The sequence below is a fragment of the Heptranchias perlo genome, chromosome 22 (genome assembly GCF_035084215.1).
Source record: "Heptranchias perlo isolate sHepPer1 chromosome 22, sHepPer1.hap1, whole genome shotgun sequence".
Taxonomy (NCBI): domain Eukaryota; kingdom Metazoa; phylum Chordata; class Chondrichthyes; order Hexanchiformes; family Hexanchidae; genus Heptranchias; species Heptranchias perlo.
In genome coordinates this window covers 12739697-12763594 of record NC_090346.1, presented here as the reverse complement: position 1 = coordinate 12763594, position 23898 = coordinate 12739697, and the positions used below count along the sequence as shown (strand labels likewise).

Below are 23898 nucleotides of genomic sequence, written 5' to 3'. Positions count from 1 at the left end.
TGCACATCACCAATGTTAATATGGGGAGCGGGGGGTGGGATGGGGGGGGAGTGCACAGCAGAGGGATGTACTTAATACTTTAAAATAATTCCAGGGCTTTGGCCTCCTCTACTCCATCTGGAAGTCCAATCAACATGTTGATCACTTTTTCTGTGAAGAAACTTCTGATATCGTTCCTGTAAGTTATATTGGACAGTGCCTCACTGGTGGACAAACCTTACATCAGAACACCAAGATATGCTGGTAACAGCAACTTCAGATAGATTGGGAACATGGATTTAAACTTTATATATGCCTCCCCCAAGGTTCCATGGAATGCACCTAAACAGCCCATAGAGACAAAAAAGCATAGCCACCTATACACTAGTATTGGGACCTCATCAGGACAAAATTAACACCTGTCTGCTCTGCCTCTTTGCCCTCCACAAAGGTAGGAAATATTTACTGATTTTAATTCAGGTAGTGCCCCTTTAATCTGTTAATTCAAATCATTCCCCATTCACAATGCCACTAATCATAACCAAAAGAGTTGAATATAAGTCAGAGGAAGTCATGATCAAAATGTACAGTGCTCTGGTCAGAATGCATCTTGGGAACTGTGTCCACTTCTGGTTGTCAACACAGAAGGGAGACGTTTAAGCAGCGGGGGCAGTCCAGAGATGAGACTGATCTCTGGTGTTTGAAGACTGAGCTATTAGAAACTTGAGGTCTTCAGGTACTACAACAACTTGCATTTATATAGCGCCTTTAATGTAGCACTCACAAAAGCGATTATCAAACAAAATTCAACACCGAGCCACGTAAGCAGATATTAGGACAAGTGACCAAAAGCTTGGTCAAAGAGGTAGGTTTTAAGGAGCATCTTAAGAGAGGTGGGAATTCCAGAGCTTAAGGCCTAGGTGGCTGAAGGCATGGTCGCCAATGGTGGAACGATGAAAATCGGGAATGCGCAAGAGGCCAGAATTGGAGGAACACAGAGATCTCGGAGGGTTGTGGGACTGGAGGAGATTACAGAGATGGGGGGTAGGGAGCAAGGCCATGGAAGGATTTGAAAACAAGGATGGAGAATTTTAAAATCGAGCCATTGGCAGACCAGGAGCCAATGTAGGTCAGTGAACACAGGGTGAACAGGACTTGGTGCGAGTTAGGATATGACAGTTATGGGTTTGCAGAAGGTAAATCCGGAATATTACCTGAAGTAAACTGCAAGACTAGGATAAGGGGACACAGGTTCAAACTGGTGAAAGCAAATTTAGGACAGATATCAGGAAACTGTTCTTCACACAAACAGCAATCATTACATGGAGTGGCCCGGATAGGGTAGTGGAGGAAAAGCCCTGGAATCATTTAGGAGACAATTGGATGTTGTGAGGGGAGGGGAACTGCAGGGTGCTTTTGGATTATTGAATTAAGATGGGTGCAATGGCGTCCCTGATCTGTAATTATCTGGTGATTTGGTCCATGAGCTAGATTGGTTTGCTGTTATGCCACAATATATATTTAAGATCAAGTCTCAAATATGAACAGATGAATTCATTAACAAGTAAACAGAGGAGCTCCTGTTTGCAGATTTGATAAGCTGCCAAATAATATTCAGTAAATTATACTGGACAGTGCCTACTCTCCACTCTTAATCAACAAACAATACCCACTCTGTGTTTAAATGTGTTGTGCTGGGTGATCTGATTTGTATTGTGTACAGTTTAGAAAGTACAGAGTTCTAATACAAAGCTACGCCTTCAATTGGAAAATACCGCGTCATTTAGGAATGAAATCAGTAAAGTTAGTGTTTCTGAAAGTTGCAGAACAGAGAGATTCACTAAAAATCAATACATGACGGTTTGTTTGCGTTGGGACGTATCCAGTTTAAAGAAATGATGTCTCTGGGTTTACCTTTCAAAGTTGCAGTTTGACAGTAGTTTAACGGGAGCGATTTTATTTAATTTAACCCTCAATTAACTCGATAACATCTCCCTGCTTTTGTTTACTCGCCAGACAAACAGACACACCGACCCTGCAGTCTGCGGGCTAGAGGGAGGCGAGGCTGACTTTCAACTCGAGTCTGAACGGACACACACAAAAAATAATCACAAGCCACAAACAAAACAAAGAGAAGAGCCCGACCGCCTACACTGACAGGACGGGTAAGCAGTGAGAATTAACCGAAGGTGGAAAAGATATTGGTGGGAGTATACGTCACTGAGAAAAGTCATGTTGTAAACACAGCGTGTTTGTTATTTGAACTTTTATTTCATAATGTTTGTACCTCCAGCATGTCCCTAACCGTGATCCGTTCCCAGTATTTTATTTGTGATTTAAATCTATAATTCTATTTGTTGTACTTTTCAAAATAATGGTTTAAAACATGTAGTTCATCCAATAATAACATTTACATCGAGGGCCGTTTAAGGTGAGGATTGGATTTCAAATAAGCCTATCTAATATTGGACAGTAAAACCTCAGTAACAGTCATTAAATCTCCCTGCCCCTGTACGAACCACTATATTTATTCACGGGCCGCTCTCTCAAGTTGTCTGATCGTAAATGGTCGAGGCATTGGAAAAGAGAAACAACAGCTGGCGGCAAGGGGAAATAATACATCCGAATTCATTACAAATCGGATACGTTACAAATGTAACAATGTAAAATCGCGTATATAATATGATCTATTTCAGTCCGATATTTCAAAAAACTGACATCAGAAATCTGATACATTGTAAATCTGATATATTATAGATCTAATATATTACAATCTGATACTTTATAAATCTGATATTATAAATCGAATACATTTCAATCTGATATTATTAATCTAATACATTATAATCTGATATTATTAATTAATACATTATAATCTGATACATTATAATTCCGATACATTACAATCTGATACATTATAAATCTTTTACTGAAACTGGTCAGATAGCTCATGGGTCAGATCAGTAATATGATTGTCGACTATCATGGGAAGAAATGCAAAACTGAATCCAAGACCTAGCAGTCTCACAACACTTGGCCATGCAGTGTAACTACAATCTGGTGTGAATCCAACTGGGAACGTTTTACACTTAATTTGTAATCTTTTTAATGCTAGCTGAGAGGTAACTGTTAATATTGTTTCAATCATCTGCCTCCTAACATTAAAAATGCAAACATTGTTCAGAAGTTAATAAGCAGATCTCTGCAGATGCTAGCACAGATAGAATGAAGCTGGCCAGGATAGAAAGAACTTGCATTTATATAGCACCTTTCACGACCTCAGGACATCCCAAAGTGCTTTGCAACCAATGAAGTATTTTGAACTGTAGTCACTGTTGTAATGTAGGAAATGCAGCAACCAATTTGTGCACAGCAAGATCCCACAAACAGCAATGAGATAATTACCAGATAATCTATTTTTTTAGTGATGGTGGTTGAGGGATAAATATTGGCCAGGACAGTGGGGAGAACTCCCCTGCTCTTCTTCAAATAGTGCCATAGGATCAGTTACATCCACCTGAGAGGGCAGATGGGGCCTCGGTTTAACATCTCATCTGAGAAACAGCCCCTCGGACAGTGCAGCGTTCTGTCAGTACTGCACTGGGACTGTCAGCTTGGATTATGTGCTCGAGCCTCTAGAATGGAACTTGAACCTACGACCTTCTGACTCAGAGGCGAGAGTGCTACCCACTGAGCCAAGGCTGACACCTTATAGATTAAATTTGGTACTGATAAATAAACCTGGCATTGGTAGAATAAATCTGGCACTGGGATTAGTTTTGGATTGTTCCAGCAAAGAACTGGCACAGATACAATGGCCCGAATGGCCTCCTGTACTGCGAAGTTCTATGGTTAAATCCATAATGGGTAAAATAAATCTAGCGTGCATAGAGTAAACCTGGCATGGGTAAAATGAATCTGACACAGTGATAGTAAACTTGGCATAGGTTCGAAAAAAATCTGCCATAGTTACAACACATTTGGCATGGGTAGAACGAACCTGGCATGGATAAAATAAATTTGGCACAAATAGAATAACTTTGGCATGGGTAAAATGCATTTGGCATGGGTAAAATAAACCTGGCTTAGATAAAATAAGTTTGGCATGAGTGGAATAAATTTGGCATTGGGTAAGATACATTTGGCATGGATAGAATAAACCTGGCTTAGGTAAAATAAATTTGGCATGGGTAAGATACATTTGGCATGGGTAAAATAAATTTAGCATGAGTAGAATAAATTTGGCATAGGTATAATAAATTTGGCATGAGTAGAATAAATTTGGCATGGGTAAAATAAATTTGGCATGAGTAGAATAAATTTGGCATGGGTAAAATAAACCTGGCTTAGGTAAAATAAATTTGGCATGAGTAGAATAAATTTGGCATGGGTAAAATAAACCTGGCTTAGGTAAAATAAATTTGGCATGGGTAAAATAAATTTGGCATGGGTAAAATAAACCTAGCTTAGGTAAAATAAATTTGGCATGGGTAAAATAAACCTGGCTTAGGTAAAATAAATTTGGCATGGGTAAAATAAATTTGGCATGGGTAAAATAAACCTAGCTTAGGTAAAATAAATTTGGCATGGGTAAAATAAACCTGGCTTAGGTAAAATAAATTTGGCATGGGTAAAATAAATTTGGCATGGGTAAAATAAACCTGGCTTAGGTAAAATAAATTTGGCATGGGTAAAATAAACCTGGCTTAGGTAAAATAAATTTGGCATGGGTAAAATAAATTTGGCATGGGTAAAATAAACCTGGCTTAGGTAAGATACATTTGGCATGGGTACAATAAATTTGGCATGGGTACAATAAATTTGGCATGGGTAAAGTAAATTTGGTATGGGTAAAATGAATTTGGCATGGTTAGAATAAATTTGGTATGGGTGAAATGAATCTGGTGTGGGTAGAATAAATTTGGCATGGATAGAATAAATTCAGTATGGATGGAATAAATCTGGTGTGGATAGGATAACTTGGATAGGCACGGTTTGTTCTGGATCGAGTCTAAGAGGTGGAAAGGAGCGGTTATCTGCGGGACCTGCAGTCTCAGAATGACCCAGGTAATATCTCAAAGGCTGGAATAAATGTTCTGGACTTGCTTTGGTCGGACAGCCAGGTGTGAAGGCGTTGGTTGGCGAAGGGGCGATGCTAGGAGTGCTCCCACTGCAGAGGGGAGGATGTGGGATTCCCTTCGCCGTGAGACAGACACACATTTGCCTTTTTAAAAAGTCACTGGATCCGAGTAAAGGGGCCGCTGTGTGGGTCAGTGCAATGCCTGGAGATGAAGGCTTGGGATATTGACAGAGAAACTCAAGCCCCTCAGCCTGTTCCGAGCTGATTGAAGACTTTACTTTGAAGTCTGTCAGAGGTGCTGAGTCTCAGGATGACGTGATTTCAGAGGGAGTTTTTTGTTAGTGAGTTTCAGGTGAGTTTCAGTCCCGCCAGCTCACACACACCTGTCTGCAGGTGAGACTCTGCACCCCTCCAGCATGTTCCGTCCCGGCCATTTACTGCCTCCGATTCCGCCAGGGATATTCTCTCATCACACTGCCCACATCTGCCCGGCTTTCCCGGCACGGATCGGCTCGTCCCCGCTCACTAACGTGCTCTTGCCTCCCGCTCCCATCTTCAGCTATGAGCTGCTCCAAAGCTACGTGCCGCCGGATCCCTGCAAACAGGCTCTGATGTTGGCCACGCAGGCGGCAGGACTGGCCGGGGTGTCGGAATACTCCGGTAAGAGAGGGAGAACAGTGTGTGTGTGTGAAAGAGAGAGATGGAAAGCGTGTGTGTGAGAGAGATAGAGAGATGGAAAGTGTGTGTGTGTGTGTGAAAGAGAGAGATGGAATATGTGTGTGTGAGATAAAAGGAAGATGTATGTAAGAGACAGTGAAAGATGGATTATGCGTGTGTGTGAAAGAGATGGAATATATTTGTATGAGAGAGAGATGTAAAATGTGTGTATGGGAGATTAGTGTCTATGGATGTAGTTTATATGGATTTCCAGAAGGTATTCGACAAGGTTCCACATAAGAGACTGTTAAAAAAAGTGAGACCGCATGGAATTGGAGGCAACCTATTGGCTTGGATAGGGAATTGGTTAGAAGGTAGAAGACAGAGAGTAGGGATAAAGGGCATGTACTCAAATTGGCAGGATGTGACTAGTGGTGTCCCTCAAGGGTCTGTACTGGGCTGCAGCTTTTCACTATATTTATAAATGACTTGGAAGAAGGAATAGAGAGCCTAATATTTAAACTTGCTGATGACACTGAGTTAAGTGGCACAGTAAATAGTGTAGATGGGAGCAAAAAGTTGCAAAGAGACATTGCTAGATTAAGTGAGTGGGCAATACTGTGGCAGATGGAGTTCAATGTGGGAAAGTGTGAGGTCATCCACTTTGGATCTAAGAAAGATAGATCAGAGTATTTTCTAAATGGCGAGAAGCTAGAAACTGTGGATGAAGAGAGAGATTTAGGGGTCCAAGTACAGAAATCACTAAAATCTAGTGGACAGGTACAGAAAATAATTATAAAAAGGCTAATGGAATGTTGGCCTTTATCTCAAGAGGGCTGGAATACAAATGGTTGGAAGTTATGTTACAGTGTACAGAGCTCTGGTTAGACCCCATTGGAGACTGCATTCAGTTCTGGGCACCGCACCTCAGGAGAATATATTGGCCTTGGAGTGGGTGCAGCGCAGATTCACCAGAATGATACCGGGGTTAAAAGGGTTAAATTACGAGGACAGGTTGCATAGACCAGGCTTGTATTCCCTTGAATATAGAAGACTAAGGGGTGATCTAATCAAAGTGTTTAAAATGATTAAAGGATTTGATAAGGTAGATAGAGGGAAACTATTTCCTCTGGTGGGAGAGTTCAGAACATGGGGGCATAACCTTAAAATTAGAGCTAGGCCATTCAGAGGTGATATCAGGAAGCACTTCTTCACACAAAGGGTAGTGGAAATCTGGAACTGTCTCCCTCAAAAAGCGGTTGAAACTGGGGGTGAATTGAACATTTCAAAACTGAGATTGAGTTAAGGCATGATCTAATTGAATGGCAGAACAGGATCAAGGGGCTGAATGGCCTTCTCCTGTTCCTATGTTCCTATGTGAGAAAGAGTGAGAGAAAGAGAGATGGAATATGTGTGAGATGGAACATGTATGTGTATGTGAGAGAAAGGGAATATGTGTGAGATGGAACATGTATGTGTATGTGAGAGAAAGAAGGAATATGTGTGCATGTGAGAGTGAAAGGAAGAGAGATGGAATATGTGTATATGTGTGTGTGAGAGATGGACTATGTGTGTGAGAGTTGGAATATAAGTGTATATGTGAGAGAAGGAATGTGTGACAGAGAGAAAGATGTGACAGAGAGGGAATGTGAAAGAAAGCAAAAGGAATTAGAGGGAAATGTGTTTGGCAGAATTAACAAAGCAAAAGAGAAAATAGAGATGGTCCATGTGACAGACTGAATAATGATGAACTAAAGTATGTTTGATAGAGAAAACGTGGGAGAGAAAGTGTGAGAGAGGGAGTGAGAGATAGTCAAAGAGAAAGAGAGAGCTTTACCGAGAAAAGTGAGGTAGGAGAGAAAAGAAAAAAATGTGAGACCAATTGGAGATAGAGGGCACGACATGTGATAGAGAGGAGAATGAACAGAGCGAAGGACAAGTAGAGAAAAGGAAAGTAAATGAAGTCTGAAAGAACGAGAGGAACATTCACTAAAACCGAGGCAACGACCAGAGAGAAGCAGAGCGAGTTCTGCGGCCTTTCAAATTATATCGACATTTTCAGCTCAAAACAAAACGTTGTTTGATCGAGACTTTGAAAGTTGAATGTTGAATAGTATCAGATTTTCTATACATAAACATACACAGTGTGTGTGTGGGAGGGGGTTAATTATAGGAGAGACTTGGAGGTTTATCCATTGTAGATCAGTTCACTGATTTGTTCACCCGGAGTTTAGTGAACTTTAATAAAAATTGCAGTGGTTGTGAGAGTTAGGAGAACCGATGAATCGCCCGGACTATCACCCTACTTACTCCCTGTGAGCTCCTCACTGATACCGACCAGGGAAGGTCCCGCGATCGAATCCATTCCCAGAAAGTTGTTAATAAGGAAACTAAAAGGTAATAAGGGTCCTCAGCACTAGTAGATGTCCAGCCCTTCATTCTAATACAATCACATGGGAAGATTGGTCAAATCCAGCTCCTTATATACCTGTCTACATATCAAATCTACAACAGTTACATCGATACAATCACTTCATGGCTGCAGTCGTGTGTTCCTTTTCGATTTGTTGTTATATTTACTTCTCTGTGTTTTATCTGTTCTACTTTTTATTTCTGGTTCTCTATTTGTTTTACATTTTATTTTTTATTCCACCTGTGAACGACTGGCTTCAACTTAATTTACTGCTTTGCACATTTTATCTATTTTAGATTTTATTAATCTGCATGTTTTATCTGTTTTATATTTTGTTTCTTACCTGGTTGTTTACTGTTTTAGAATTTGTTTTGTGTGTTTTATCAGTTTTTAAATTCATTTAATGCTCTGCATATTTATCTGTTTTACATTTTATTACTTGTTCTGTGTGTTTCATCTCTTTTATATTTTATTGTTCCATGTATTTTAGAGTTTATTGCTTGCTTTGTGTGGTTTATATGTTTTAAAATTCATTTATTGCTCAGTGTGGTCTTTTTTGTTTTATTTATTGGTCCATGAGTTTTATGTATTTTATATTTTATTGCTAATTCTGCATGGTTTATTTGTGTTAGATTTCATTTATTACTTTGCCTGTTTATCTGTTTCCTATTTTATTATTTACTCTGTGTACTTTTATCTATTTTGTATATTAGTTATTCTGTTTGTTTTATCTGTTGGTCTCTTTTGTGTATTGTATCTTGCTCTGTGTGCTTTATCTGTTTTATATTTTATTTCTTACCTGTGTCTTTATCTTCCTTAGAATTCATTGATTGCTGTACATGTGCTACCACTTTCATGTTTTATTTATTGCTGTGCAAGTTTAATGGGAGTGAAATTCATCCTGGGAAGTAGTGCAAAATGTGCGATAGTGATTTGGCCACCCATTTTACTTCCCACCTGATTATCTTTTCCACTGATTTCAATAGAAAAAAATCAGGACAGGTGTAAAACATGCTTTCAATTTGTTATCGCCCAAGATGGATTTCATCTCCAATGTGTTTTATATTTTATTACTTGCTGCATGTGACATAAGTGCTGTAGAATTCATTTCTTGGTGTGTGTATTTTATCTGTTTTATATTTTATTTCATGTTCTGTTTTTTATGTCATTTTGTTTTCTCTCATTTGTATTTTGTTTCCTGTTTTGTCTGTTTTCTATTTAATTATTTGCTCTGTGTATTTTATTGATTTTATATGTTCCTTATTTGTTCAATTTGTTTTGCATGTTTTATATTTTATGATATGATCTGTGTTTTATCTATATTGCAGTTTATTTCTTGCTCTGCTCATTTTATCTGCTGCATATTGTACTTCATGCTCTATTCTTTACCTGTTGTATATTTTATTTCTTGCTCTTTAGATTTTATCAGTTGCTCTATTTTTAAAATTCATTTTATATTTTATTTCCTGTGCCAAGTGTTTTATCTCTGGTATATTTCATTTCTGACAGAGAGAATATTATAAGTTTTGTTTTTTATTTTTTGTGAAGTGTTTATATCTGTTTTATATTTTATTATATGCTCTGTGTTTTATCTGTCTTGTACCTTATTTCTTACACTGTTCATTTTGCCTGTTGCATACTTTATTGCATGCTCCTTGCTTTATCTGTTTATAATATGTCTTGATCTGTGTGCTTTAACTGTTTATAATATATTTCTTTCTCTGTGTGCTTTATCTGTTTATGATATATGTCTTGCTCTGTGTCCCTTTATCTATTGTATATTTTATTTCTTGCTCTGTGTGCTTTATCTGTTTATAATATATTTCTTGCTCTGTGTGCTTTATCTGTTGTTTATTTAATTTCTTGCTCTGTGTACTTTATCTGTTGTATACTTTGTTTCTTGCTCTAACTGTTTTATATTTTATTAGTTGTTCTATCACTTTAATTCATTTTATATTTTATTTCCTGTTCTGACAGTTTTATCTTTAGTTTATATTATTTCTTGCACAGAGCATATTATGTTTAATACTTCATCTGTAATGTAGTTTATTTCTTGTTTGCATGTTTACTCTGTTTTATATATTATGCTTTGATCGCTGTGTTTTATCTATTTTATACATTAATACTTGATTTACGTTTTCTATGTGTTTCATATTTTATTTCTTGTTCTATATGTTTTAGATTTTATTTTGTATTCTTTTATCTGTTTTATGGTATGATCACTGTGATTTATCAATTTTCCTCCTTCATCATTTCTTTCTTGTTTCTTTCCTGTTCTGTTTAATCTGTTTTGCCTTGATCTGTGTGTTTTCCTAAATTTATATTATATTTATTGCTTTGTGCATTTTATTTGTTTTATATTTTATTTTTTGCCTGTTTGTTTTATATTTTATTTCTTGCTTTGTGTGTTTATCTGTTTTAGATTTTATTTGTTGCAATTTTTAAAATCTGTTTGTATCATGTCTTGCTCTTTGTGTTTTATCTTAAAGTTTACTAGTCTTTGCTTTTGTTTTATATTTTATTTTCTGTTCTGTGTGATTTATCTGCTTGATAGTTTATTGCTGAGTGAGTTATCTATTTTAGTTTTTTTGCGCTGTGTGTTTTATCTGTTTTCATTTTATTCTCTCTGTTAATCCTGTTTTCTGAGTTATTTGTTGCACTGTGTGTTTTATCTATATTGAATTTTATTTCTCATGCTGTATTTACTTGACTTGGTCTCTGTTTTATTTGTTTAAATGATTTACTTGATGCTCTGTGTAGTTTGTCTTTTAGATTTTATTTTTAAATGTTATTCTGTGCTTTATCTGGTCATATTTTATCACTTGTTCTGCATATTATCTATTTTATATTTATTTATGGTTCTGTGTGTTTAGCTTATTTATATTTAAGTTTTTCCTGTCCTTTTATTTTATTTATTGTTTTGCATGTTTTATCCGTTTTACATTTTATTTTTTACTCTGTGTGGCGTATTTTATATTTAATTTCTTGTTCTAAATATTTAATTTATTTTCCTGTGTGCATTATCTGTTTTATATTTACTTTGTTTTTCTGTGCATTTTATCTGTTTTATATTTAATTTCTTGGTCTAAATGTTTGATCTATTTTATATTTTATTGATGGTTATGTGTTTTAGCTGTTTCATATTTTAATAGTTGTTCTTGTGTTTTATGTGTTTAATATTTTATTTCTTGCGCTATGTTTTATGTGTTCTACATTTTATTTCAAGCTCTGTGTGTTTCATCTGTTTTTATAATTTATTTTTGGCACCGTGGGGTAGATTTTGACTTTGTGCGATAGTGTAAAATGAGTGATAGGGAATTGGTGGCCTGTTTTACACCTCTGTAAAGTCTTACATCCACGGAAATCAAAATGGGGAGAGATGTAAAACGGACTGCTGATTCGCTATCACCCGTTTTAAGTTATTGCACAAAATCAGTCTACCCCTGTGCATTTTATCTGATTTACAATAAGTTTCTCACTCTGGGTTTTATATCTGTTTTATATTTTATTTCTCACACTGTGTGCTTTATCTGTTTTATATTTTATTTCTCACACTGTGTGCTTTATCTGTTTTATATTTTATTTCTCACACTGTGTGCTTTATCTGTTTTATATTTTATTTCTCCCACTGTGTGCTTTGTCTGTTTTATATTTTATTTTTCACACTGTGTGCTTTATCTGTTTTATATTTTATTTCTCACACTGTGTGCTTTGTCTGTTTTATATTTTATTTCTCACACTGTGTGCTTTATCTGTTTTATATTTTATTTCTCACACTGTGTGCTTTGTCTGTTTTATATTTTATTTCTCACACTGTGTGCTTTGTCTGCTTTATATTTTATTTTTCACACTGTGTGCTTTATCTGTTTTATATTTTATTTCTCCCACTGTGTGCTTTGTCTGTTTTATATTTTATTTCTCACACTGTGTGCTTTATCTGATTTATATTTTATTTCTCACACTGTGTGCTTTATCAGTTTCATATTTTATTTCTCACACTGTGTGCTTTGTCTGTTTTATATTTTATTTCTCACACTGTGTGCTTTATCTGTTTTATATTTTATTTCTCACACTGTGTGCTTTATCTTTTTTATATTTTATTTCTCACACTGTGTGCTTTATCTGTTTTATATTTTATTTCTTACACTGTGTAATTTATCCTTTTTATATTTTATTTTTCATACTAAATGCTTTGTCTGTTTTTTATTTTATTTCTCACACTATGGGGGTTAAATTGGTTAACCCCCGAAAACGGGCACAGGAATCGCGGTGCGAGATTAACCTGCGCCCGATCATTGAGATGCAGGCAGCACGTAACATTCATGCTGCCTGCTGTTTTACATGATTGCTGCCTGTTGCCAGCCCTCCCTGCGCTGTTGAGTGGCTGTTCACCTACAGGGGGCCCAGATATTGCGAGTGGCTAGCCCCATTTATGGGTAGTCTGCACCTCTTAAAGGGAAGGTGTGCTGTGGCTGCAGGAAGCGGTGAAAGTCAATGGTGAAGGGAATCTGTGCTGCAGTATGGTGAAGCATGGTGATGATGGGAACTCTGGAATTTTAATCAGCAACAACTGGGCTGCTCAAAGTTTGAGGGACTCTTATATTTTCAAAATATAAGATATGGGTCTCAACAGAGATCAGAAATTGCACACTTAAAATACAGACGCAGGCCCTGTCCTTATGTTTATAAACTATTGAGTTCCTTCAAAATATTGAGTAAAGGCGGCTCAGCACTACACCACACCCATCACCCACCTACCAACAAACTCTTTCAATCAGTATGCAACTCTTCCAATCAGATGCTTCCTCTCACCCTCGCACATTACCACTGTTGCAAGCCGCACACCCAAAACTCACAGGTCGCACACACTGGCAGCTATTTAACCATGACAGCTACATCACCCAAACATCTTGCAGGACACTCACCAACACACTTCCCGCTTTCTTGCAGAAGGTGGTGCATAACAGAAGGCAGCAAACGGCAGCGGCTCCATGGAACATGAACCTGCTGTGCTCCCTTAGGAGGACAGCAATCCTGACCCACCCCACCACTCTGCCAGTGCTTACGCTGTTGCCTGTCTGCCAGCCCACTTCTTGTAGAGTATTGAAACTTTAATATAGGAACATAGGAAGATAGGAACAGGAGTGGGCCATTTAGCCCCTCGAGCCTGTTCCACCATTCAATGAGATCATGGCTGATCTGTGACCTAACTCCATATATCCGTCTTAGTCCCATATCCCTTAATACCTTTGGTTAACAAAAATCTATCAATCTCAGTTTTAAAATTAATTGAGCCAGCATCACCTGCCGTTTGCAGAAGAGAGTTCGAAACTTCTACCACCCTTTGTGTGTAGAAGTGTTTCCTAACTTCACTCCTGAAAGTCCTGGCTCTAATTTTTAGGCCATGTTCCCTCGTCCTAGTATTCAAGTATAGGAGACCTCCAAAAACAGGTACACATACATCAGCAGCCAAAAGCAATAATCCAGCAACGAACCTGTAACTCCAACATGATCCCTTTAAATAGTGGTGGGGGCAGGGAGGGGGGGCTGGTTCCTCCATGCCGTTTAAAACCTGTTCAGCTGTGCGAGGCTGGAGCGTGGAGTTCCAAAATTGCAGTGGTCCCTTTAAATCAGTGTTGCACACTGATCTACCGCAAAATCTCCCTACTTTACATGCTGCTGGTGTTCGTTAAGTGCGTGTGCGCAAAAGCCTTTACTGACATGGCGCGATGTGCACCTCACGCCGGAAGTGTGCGCGCATACCTCGGATGCAATTTTGGGTCCTTAAGAGACCGCGTATAGCCTACACAATGCCGCTACGCAGCTCAATTTAGCCCCCAGTGTACTTTGTCTGTTTTATATTTTATTTCTCACTCTGTGTGCTTTGTCTGTTTTATATTTTATTTCTCACACTGTGTGCTTTGTCTGTTTTATATTTTATTTCTCACTCTGTGTGCTTTGTCTGTTTTATATTTTATTTCTCACTCTGTGTGCTTTGTCTGTTTTATGTTTTATTTCTCACTCTGTGTGCTTTATCTGTTTTATATTTTATTTCTCCCACTGTGTGCTTTGTCTGTTTTATATTTTATTTCTCACTCTGTGTGCTTTGTCTGTTTTATATTTTATTTCTCACTCTGTGTGCTTTGTCTGTTTTATGTTTTATTTCTCACTCTGTGTGCTTTGTCTGTTTTATATTTTATTTCTCACTCTGTGTGCTTTGTCTGTTTTATGTTTTATTTCTCACTCTGTGTGCTTTGTCTGTTTTATGTTTTATTTCTCACACTGTGTGCTTTATCTGTTTTATATTTTATTTCTCACACTGTGTGCTTTGTCTGTTTTATGTTTTATTTCCTGCTGTTTCTTTTTAATCTGGTATATATTTTGTTTCTTGCTCTGTCAGTTTTACTTGTTTTCTATTAAATAAATGTTCATTGTTCTATATGTCTTGTTCTTTTAGTTATGGCTGCATTTTACACCATACTCGGCTGACACTCCAGTGTAGTAATGGAGGAGTGTTGTTTTGTCAGAAGTGGTGTCTTTAGAATGAGATGTTAAACCCTCTGCCAGTCCACGGGGATGTAAAAGGTCCTGTGACATTATTTGAAGAAATCCTGGTGTCCGGGCCAACATTCTTCCCTAAACCAACAGCACCGAAAGCAGATGAACTTTGCTCTTTATGACATCTTGCTGCATTCAAACTGTCTGCCATGGTTGACTGCATAACAGTGACCGCACATCAAAGATTATTCATTGGTTGTAAAGGTGCTTTGGGACAGCCCGAGGATGTGATGAGTTGCTACTGAAATCTTTATTTTCTTTTGTGATTTTTGCGGTTCAGATGAGTCAAAGCCGGTGAAGCAGCGACGAGCGCGTGCTAACTACAGCAGCTGGCAGCTGGAGGAGCTGGAGAAAGCATTTGAGACAACTCAGTATCCAGACATCTTCATGAGAGAGGCCCTGGCACTCAGATTGGACCTCATCGAGGCCAGAGTACAGGTACCGCTAACAAAAACATTCAACAGTATAATTAGGAAGTGTGTGTGTGTGTGTGTAGAAGAGAGGGCATAAATGGGAGTGAGTGATTACATTTTGTGTGGAAGGACAGAGAGGGTGTAGCTGAAGAGAATAAAGAGTAAATGTATGAGAGAGTGGGAGAGTGAGAGTGAGTGTGAGGGAGAGTGAGTGTGAGGGAGAGTGAGTGTGAGGGAGTGTCTGTGTGAGGGAGTGTCTGTGAGAGGGAGTGTCTGTGAGAGGGAGTGTCTGTGAGAGGGAGTGTCTGTGAGAGGGAGTGTCTGTGAGAGGGAGTGTCTGTGAGAGGGAGTGTCTGTGAGAGGGAGTGTCTGTGAGAGGGAGTGTCTGTGAGAGGGAGTGTCTGTGAGAGGGAGTGTCTGTGAGAGGGAGTGTCTGTGAGAGGGAGAATGTGTATGCGGGAGAGTGCATGTGAGGAAGAGTGCTTGTGAGGGAGTGTGAGTGAGGGAGAGTGGGAGATTGTGTGTGAGGGAGAGTGTGTCAGAGGGAGAGTGGGTGGGAGGGAGAGTGGGAGATAGCATGTGAGGGAGAGTGTGTGAGAGGGTTGGTGCGTGTGAGGGAGTGAGAGTGCGGGAGAGTTCGTGGGAGGGAGTGTGCATGTGATGGAGAGTGAGTGTGAGGGAGTGTGAGTGAGGAAGAGTGGGAGATTGTGTATGAGGGAGAGTGTGTCAGAGAGTGAGTGTATGTGTGAGTGAGTGTATGTGTGAGGGAGAGTGTACGGGAGGGAGAGTGTACGGGAGGGAGAGTGAGTGGGAGGGAGAGTGGGAGGTAGCATGTGAGGGAGAGTGTGTCAGAGGGTCAGTGCATGTGAGGGAGTGTGAGTGAGGGGGTGTCCGCGTGAGGGAGTGTATGTGTGAGGGAGTGTGTGTCAGTGGGTGAGCGCGTGTGAGGGAGTGTACGTGTGAGGGAGTGTACGTGTGAGGGAAAGTGCGTGTGAGGGAGTGTACATGTGAGGGAAAGTGCGTGTGAGGGAGTGTGTGCCAGAGGGTGAGTGTGTGCCAGAGGGTGAGTGTGTGGGAGGGAGTGTGCGTGTGAGGGAGTGTGCGTGTGAGGGAGTGTGCGTGTGAGGGAGTGTGCGTGTGAGGGAGTGTGCGTGTGAGGGAGTGTGCGTGTGAGGGAGTGTGCGTGTGAGGGAGTGTGCGTGTGAGGGAGTGTTCGTGTGAGGGAGTGTTCGTGTGAGGGAGTGTGAGTGTGAGGGAGTGTGTGAGTGAGTGTGTGAGTGAGTGTGTGAGGGAGTGTGGGAGGGAGTGTGAGTGTGGGAGGGAGTGTGAGTGTGGGAGGGAGTGTGAGTGTGGGAGGGAGTGTGAGTGTGGGAGGGAGTGTGAGTGTGGGAGGGAGTGTGTGTGAGTGTGAGTGAGGGAGTGTTTGTGTGAGTGTGAGTGAGGGAGTGTTTGTGTGAGTGTGAGTGTGAGTGAGTGAGTGTGAGTGTGAGTGAGTGTGAGTGAGTGTGAGTGAGTGTGTGAGAGGGAGTGTGAGTGTGAGTGTGAGTGAGTGTGAGTGAGAGTGAGTGTGTGTGTGAGAGGGAGTGTGTGTGTGAGAGGGAGTGTGTGAGTGTGAGGGAGTGTGTGTGTGTGAGGGAGTGTGAGGGAGTGTGAGTGTGAGGGAGTGTGAGTGTGAGGGAGTGTGAGTGTGAGGGAGTGTGAGTGTGAGGGAGTGTGAGTGTGAGGGAGTGTGAGTGTGAGGGAGTGTGAGTGTGAGGGAGTGTGTGTGAGAGGGAGTGTGAGGGAGTGTGAGGGAGTGTGAGGGAGTGTGAGTGTGAGGGAGTGTGAGTGTGAGGGAGTGTGAGTGTGAGGGAGTGTGAGTGTGAGGGAGTGTGTGTGTGAGGGAGTGTGTGTGTGAGGGAGTGTGTGTGTGAGGGAGTGTGAGTGTGAGGGAGTGTGTGTGTGAGAGGGAGTGTGAGTGTGAGGGAGTGTATTCGAGAGACGATATGAAGTGTTGAAGGTGAACGAAAGAATATGTTTGAGGGAGAACAGGGGGAAAGAGGAACTTTTGGTGCCAATGTATCAATGTTTTATACAATCTGTTTCTATTGTTAAATGTTTCAATATTTTAGTAGGTTATGAAGTTAATTAAAAAGTGCAGCGATCAGGTTACAGTGAGGACCTGCAGGATCATGCTCCTTGTTCGAAAGCTCCTTAAATTACAGTTTGATTCAATGTTATGACAATTTTTAAAAACATTTATTTCTGTTTGTCATTTTACTTTGGGATTTTTCTGAACCGTCCAGACTATTAGTAAAATGAGACTGTGATTAGAGTCCCCCCCAATTCAACCTGACACACTCCCCCACCCCCCCACCATTCCCACCCCCCCAATACAACTTGACACACTCCCCCCACCCCCCCAATACTTCCTGACACTCTCCCCCCACCCACCCAATTCATCCTGACACTCTCCCCCACCCCCAATACATCCTGACACTCTCCCCCACCCCCCCACCATTCCCACCCCCCCCAATACAACCTGACACACTCCCCCCACCCCCCCAATACTTCCTGACACTCTCCCCCCACCCACCCAATTCATCCTGACACTCTCCCCCACCCCCCCATACATCCTGACACTCTCCCCCACCCACCCAATACATCCTGACACTCTCCCCCACCCCCCAATATACCCTGACACTCTCCCCCACCCACCCAATTCATCCTGACACTCTCCCCCACCCCCCAATATATCCTGACACTCTCCCCCACCCCCCAATACATCCTGACACTCTCCCCCACCCCCCCAATACATCCTGACACTCTCCCCCACCCCCCCAATACATTCTGACACTCTCCCCCACCCCCCCAATACATTCTGACACTCTCCCCCACCCCCCCCAATACATTCTGACACTCTCCCCCACCCCCCCCAATACATCCTGACACTCTCCCCCACCCCCCCAATACATTCTGACACTCTCCCCCACCCCCCCAATACATTCTGACACTCTCCCCCACCCCCCCAATACATTCTGACACTCTCCCCCACCCCCCCAATACATTCTGACACTCTCCCCCACCCCCCCAATACATTCTGACACTCTCCCCCACCCCCCCAATACATTCTGACACTCCTGTTTGCTTGCAAGCTAGTTCAGGCTGGTACTCTCTGAGTTTGAAAAGGTAAAGAGCTACCAGAATGATTAAGGGGATTAGAGAATAAAACGTAATGAGGGTGGGCTCACAGAGGTCGGACTCTTCTTGTTGGAGAGGAGAAGACCGAGGCGGGTATGACTGAGGTTTGCAAACTAATACAGCCCAGGGATGTAGAGGGCCCATCGGGGATACTTCATGTGGGACAGGAAATTAAAACAAGAGACTTGAGAGTAAGTTGAAGATTCAGGAAGGATGCAAGAAAACCATAACTCCACAGAGATAGTGGTCGGTCTTTGGAATACCTCACCAGGTGGGGGGAGGGGTTAATAGGGACAAGTAGGAAAATAGGAACATTAGGAAGAGGAGGAGGCCATTCAGCCCCTCAAGTCTATTCTGCCATTCAGTTAGATCATCGCTGAGCTGCACCTCAACTCCATTTACCTGCCTTTGCTCCAAGGAGTCTATAACGAGGGGGCATAGATTTAAGGTGAGAGGGGAGAGATACAAAAGGGTCCAGAGGGGCAATTTTTTCACTCAAAGGGTGGTGAGTGTCTGGAACGAGCTGCCAGAGGCAGTAGTAGAGGCGGGTACAATTTTGTCTTTTAAAAAGCATTTGGACAGTTACATGGGTAAGATGGGTATAGAGGGATATGGGCCAAGTGCAGGCAATTGGGACTAGCTTAGTGGTATAAACTGGGCGACATGGACATGTTGGGCCGAAGGGCCTGTTTCCATGTTGTAACTTCTATGATTCTATGATTCTATACTTGGCCTTGAAGAGATCCAAATAGCTTCGATCTTCTCCTCAAGGTCAAGTTGGACAAGTATCTTGAAGAGAAACACAACATTGCTTCCAACTTGTAGGATGCCAGAAGACAGACTAGATATCCCTGTATTCTTTACTGCTCTTGAGATTTTTCTATGTTGAGGCCTCAGTGGTCTGGGAAGGAAGTGGTCAGCTCGGTTTCCTGCTCCTGATCGTTACCTCCTGACGCAAAGTATGGACATCGGGTGAGGATCTGTTGTAATGCTGTAATGACCCCGCTCCATCCCCCATCCCCAGTCCCTGCACACACTCACTGTCTAGGCTGACATGTGAATAATACACACTTGGAGAAGCCAATGGACAATGACAGAGGTCTCTGGAACCAGAGCTAAGGCAGGAGTCAGTTCTTTCAGAGAGGAAGTAGGAAAAAGGGAAAAGGGCCAAAAGCCAATTAAAGGAAAGGAAAGGGCTTGCATTTATATAGCGCCTTTCAAGAACTCAGGATGTCCCAAAGTGCTTCACAGCCAATTAAGCACTTTTTGAAGTGTAGTCACTATTGGAAAATGTGGCAGCCATTTTGAGCACAGCAAGATCCCAGAAACAGCAATGAGATAATGACCAGATAATCTGTTTTAGTGATGTTGGTTGAGGGATAAATATTTCCCAGGACAAGAACTCCCCTGCTCTTCTTTGAAATAGTGGCCGTGGGATCTTTTATGTCCACCTGAGAGGGCAGACAGGGCCTCGGTTTAACGTCTCCTCCGACAGTGCAGCACTCCCTCGGTACTGCGCTGGGAGTACAATATAAAAAAGGGAGCTTTACCTCCCTGCCCGGCTGAATGATAAGGCAATTGACTGAGGGATTTTTTCCACAGGTTTGGTTCCAGAATCGCAGAGCTAAGATGAGGCGCCAGCTAAAGCTCCAGGGTAGAACTGCGGAGAAGAGCAGAGACCAAGAGCCCAACGTCTGTCCCGAGGAGGAGAAATGCCACCCTCTGGAGGGCCAGCCCGTCAACCACAAGACAGAGAGGGCCAGCTACCCCTGGCCCGGATCCCAAGCCGAGGGAGAGGAGGTCCTGGTCGCCCCCCCTTTCCGGACAGTGGTTCAGGGAATTAGAGACAATTCCAGCCCCAGTCCTAGTCCAGAGGAGATTCGTAGCTGCAGCATTGCCAGACTGCGAGCGAAAGCCCGGGAACATGAAGCTGAGATACACAGTGGGGCTGCTAAACTACTCCCTGTTTCCCAATCCTCTTCTCCAGATCAGCTGGGAGCCAATGACGAGGCCATATAATACAATCTGTAACAAAGGGCACACAGAGTGGTCATGCTGTAAAATACTGAACGCCTGTATCATACAGAGAAAGGTGACACACTGAACGATGTACAACCGTCAGAAAGAACTTGTAACAGAGAGAGATTGTGTAACTGAGAGACTGATTGACACAGAAGCACACAGAGTGTTTAATACAGAGATTGTATAACTCAGAGGGAGAGTGTTAAATGCAGAGTGTTTAATACAGAGTATACAACACATAAAGTGTTTAATGCAGAGAGAGTATACAACATATGGAGAGACTGTATAATACAGAGACTGTATAACACACGGAGAGATTGTATAACGCACGGAGAGACTGTATAACGCACGGAGAGACTGTATAACGCATGGAGAGACTGTATAACGCACGGAGAGACTGTATAACGCACGGAGAGACTGTATAACGCACGGAGAGACTGTATAACGCACGGAGAGACTGTATAACGCACGGAGAGACTGTGTAACACACAGAGGCTGTATAACACACGGAGAGACTGTAACACACAGAGAGACTGTAATTCACAGAGACACTGTACAATGCAGAGACTGTATAACACACGGAGAGGCTGTAACACACAGAGAGGCTGTAACACACAGAGAGACTGTAACACACAGAGACACTGTACCATACAGAGACTGTATAACACACGGAGAGGCTGTAACACACACAGAGACTGTAACACACAGAGACACTGTACCATACAGAGACTGTATAACACACGGAGAGGCTGTAACACACAGAGAGACTGTAACACACAGAGACACTGTACAATACAGAGACTGTATAACACACGGAGAGGCTGTATAACACATTCAGAGACTGTATAACACACAGGAAGACTGTGTAACACACAGGGAGACTGTATAATACTGGGAGACTGTATAACACACAGAGACTGTAACACGTGGTGAGCGATACAGACAGACTGTGTAACAGCTACTAAACTGTTTCTATATTCACTGGAAAGATCTGTAACAGTATAAATAATTTAACTGAAAGGAGGAATTTTAGATCCATGGGCCACACCGGCCCACAGCACGATTATAGGGCCAATCAAAAGGGGTTTATGATTCTTAGCAGGTCGTAGGGTTTGGAAAGTAAAGATGCTTACAGCGAGAATTCAAAAAATAAACAAGAAAGAAATGTTCACTTTTTTGGGGGAAAGGAGCAAAATGTTAGAAAGCTGTGGTGCAGTTCACAGCCTGGGGCTGAGGTGGTGCCCTCTGCCCTCGGTCGCTGTCTGATGCCCCATGGCCTGGGGAGCTGCTCGGGGAAAACCCCCAGTGTTTATGGTTCAAGGGTCCACAAAATAAATGGAATTGGATGTGGAATAACCCACAATCTGCACGGTAATGGCACACCAAAGGAGTCCATGTACCACATGAGTGAGGGTCTAGTGACTTACTAATGTCCTCCCAGAACTCCCCGTTGGCTTTAGTCGGTCAATGTACCACACGGGGTGATTCTCAGCCATCCAGAGGTGGGGTTTGATCCATGATTTGTGCAGTGTATTGGCTGTGGCTCAGTGGGTAGCACTCTTGCTCCTGAAGCAGGAGGTTGTGGGTTCAAGTCCCCACTCTAGAGACTTGAGCACAAAATCCAGGCTGATGCTCCCAGTGAGGGAGGGTGGTGCTGTCTTTCAGCATGAGATACTAAACTGAAGGCCCTGTCTATCCTCTCAGAGTGGACATAAAAGATCCCATGGCCACTTTTCAAAGAAGAGTAAGGGAGTTCAGGCCAATATTTATCCCTCAACCAACTTCTCGAAAAGTTATCTGGTCATTATCACATTGCTGTTTGTGGGATCTTGCTGTGCCAAAATTGGGGGCTGCATTTCCTACATTACAACAGTGACAATACTTCATTGGCTGTAAAGCATTTTGGGACGCCCTGAGAGCATGAAAGGTGCTATATAAATGCAAAGTCTTTCTTTTCTTTTGAGTTAGCTGACCTCAACAGGACAAGCAACAGGCCGCACCTTATCCATTGCCCCTCTCCCCTCCCCTGCTGGAAGGTGCGTGCCTGTCAATGGCTGATAAGGCCAGGCTTGGCCATGATGCCTCTGGTGGCCGAATAGCTGGCCGATGCTAACGGTCTGGAGTTCATACGCGAAGCATGGCCACTTGAGTGAGGTGCTGGAGGGCTGCCAGTCCCTGCAGAACTCCACTCGAGGAAGGATCGGGAGAGAGGGGAGGGGAGGAGGTAGAGGGGAGGGGTGAGGGAGATGTGTCACTTCTCACAGTGAATTCCAGGCCGTATTATTCTGTACAATATAAAATAAATTGTAATGTTGCATTTTCTGTTTAGTGTTTTTGTTTTTATGTTCCGGGGAATGCCAATCCCTCCAGGATTGGCTTTGAGTCTCCAGGAATTGAAGATTAATCTCCAGGACACTGCTGGGAACAAACCCAGGAGAAAAATCATAGGAACATTAAAAAAATTGTGGTTTTTTTCATTCTCTTTGAACGCTTCTGGTTCAATTATAAAAATACAGGAGTTGGGGGAGAAAAAGGCTGTTTGACTGACAGTCGAGAATTATCCAATCAGGTAACGAAGAGTCTGTTCCCTTTCCAATTGGCCATGGGAAGGCGGGGCACCGTGAGGATGGACATATGGGGCGACCAATGGCGGGAGTGTGGGTGCGGGGCAGTGCGAGGCAGGACGTCATGTGATGAAACCTCCAGGAATACTCCCAACGAGAGTTGGCAACTCTGGGGATTGGGGGGTTTGAGATTGGAGGTTGCGGGGAGGGGGGTAGACAGACAGTGATGGGCAGATGGGGCTCCTACAATACAACATTGTTTTGATAGCGGTATTCAGGGGATTTATTTCACTGACCGACACAGGGCAATGTCAGAGCTTCTATATGTTCTAGTCCCACTGCTCAGTGAAAAGCTTTGTGCATTTTTATAACGTACTCCAACAAGAGAGAGTCTAACCACCTCCCCTTGACATTCAACGGCATTACCATCACCGAATCCCCCATCATCAACATCCTGGGGGTCACCATTGACCAGAAACTTAACTGGACCAGCCATATAAATACTGTGGCTACAAGAGCAGGTCAGAGGCTGGGTATTCTGCAACGAGTGACTCACCTCCTGACTCCCCAAAGCCTTTCCACCATCTACAAGGCACAAGTCAGGAGTGTGATGGAATACTCTCCACTTGCCTGGATGAGTGCAGCTCCAACAACATTCAAGAAGGTCGACACCATCCAGGACAAAGCAGCCCGCTTGATTGGCACCCCATCCACCACCCTAAACATTCACTCCCTTCACCACCGGCACTGCAGCAACTCGCCATGGCTTCTTCGACAACACCTCCTAAACCCACGACCTCTACCATCTCGAAGGACAAGGGCAGCAGGCACATGGGAACAACACCACCTGCATGTTCCCCTCCAAGTCACACACCATCCCGACTTGGAAATATATCGCTGTTCCTTCATCGTCGTTGGGTCAAAATCCTGGAACTCCCTACCTAGCAGCACTGTGGGAGAACCTTCACCACACGGATTGCAGCGGTTCAAGAAGGCGGCTCACCACCACCTTCTCAAGGGCAATTAGGGATG

At 42.3% G+C, this 23898-nt stretch overlaps 1 protein-coding gene across 1 annotated transcript; it reads left to right on the top strand.

Moving 5' to 3' along the window:
• The first annotated feature begins 5475 nt into the window (after positions 1-5475).
• si:dkey-43p13.5 (paired mesoderm homeobox protein 1) lies at positions 5476-22528 on the top strand. The gene is made up of 3 exons (XM_068003737.1): positions 5476-5719; positions 14968-15125; positions 19883-22528. Exons 1-3 carry the CDS (start codon positions 5476-5478, stop codon positions 20297-20299), a joined length of 819 nt encoding a protein of 272 aa, XP_067859838.1. The 3' UTR covers positions 20300-22528.
• Positions 22529-23898: the final 1370 nt, after the last annotated feature.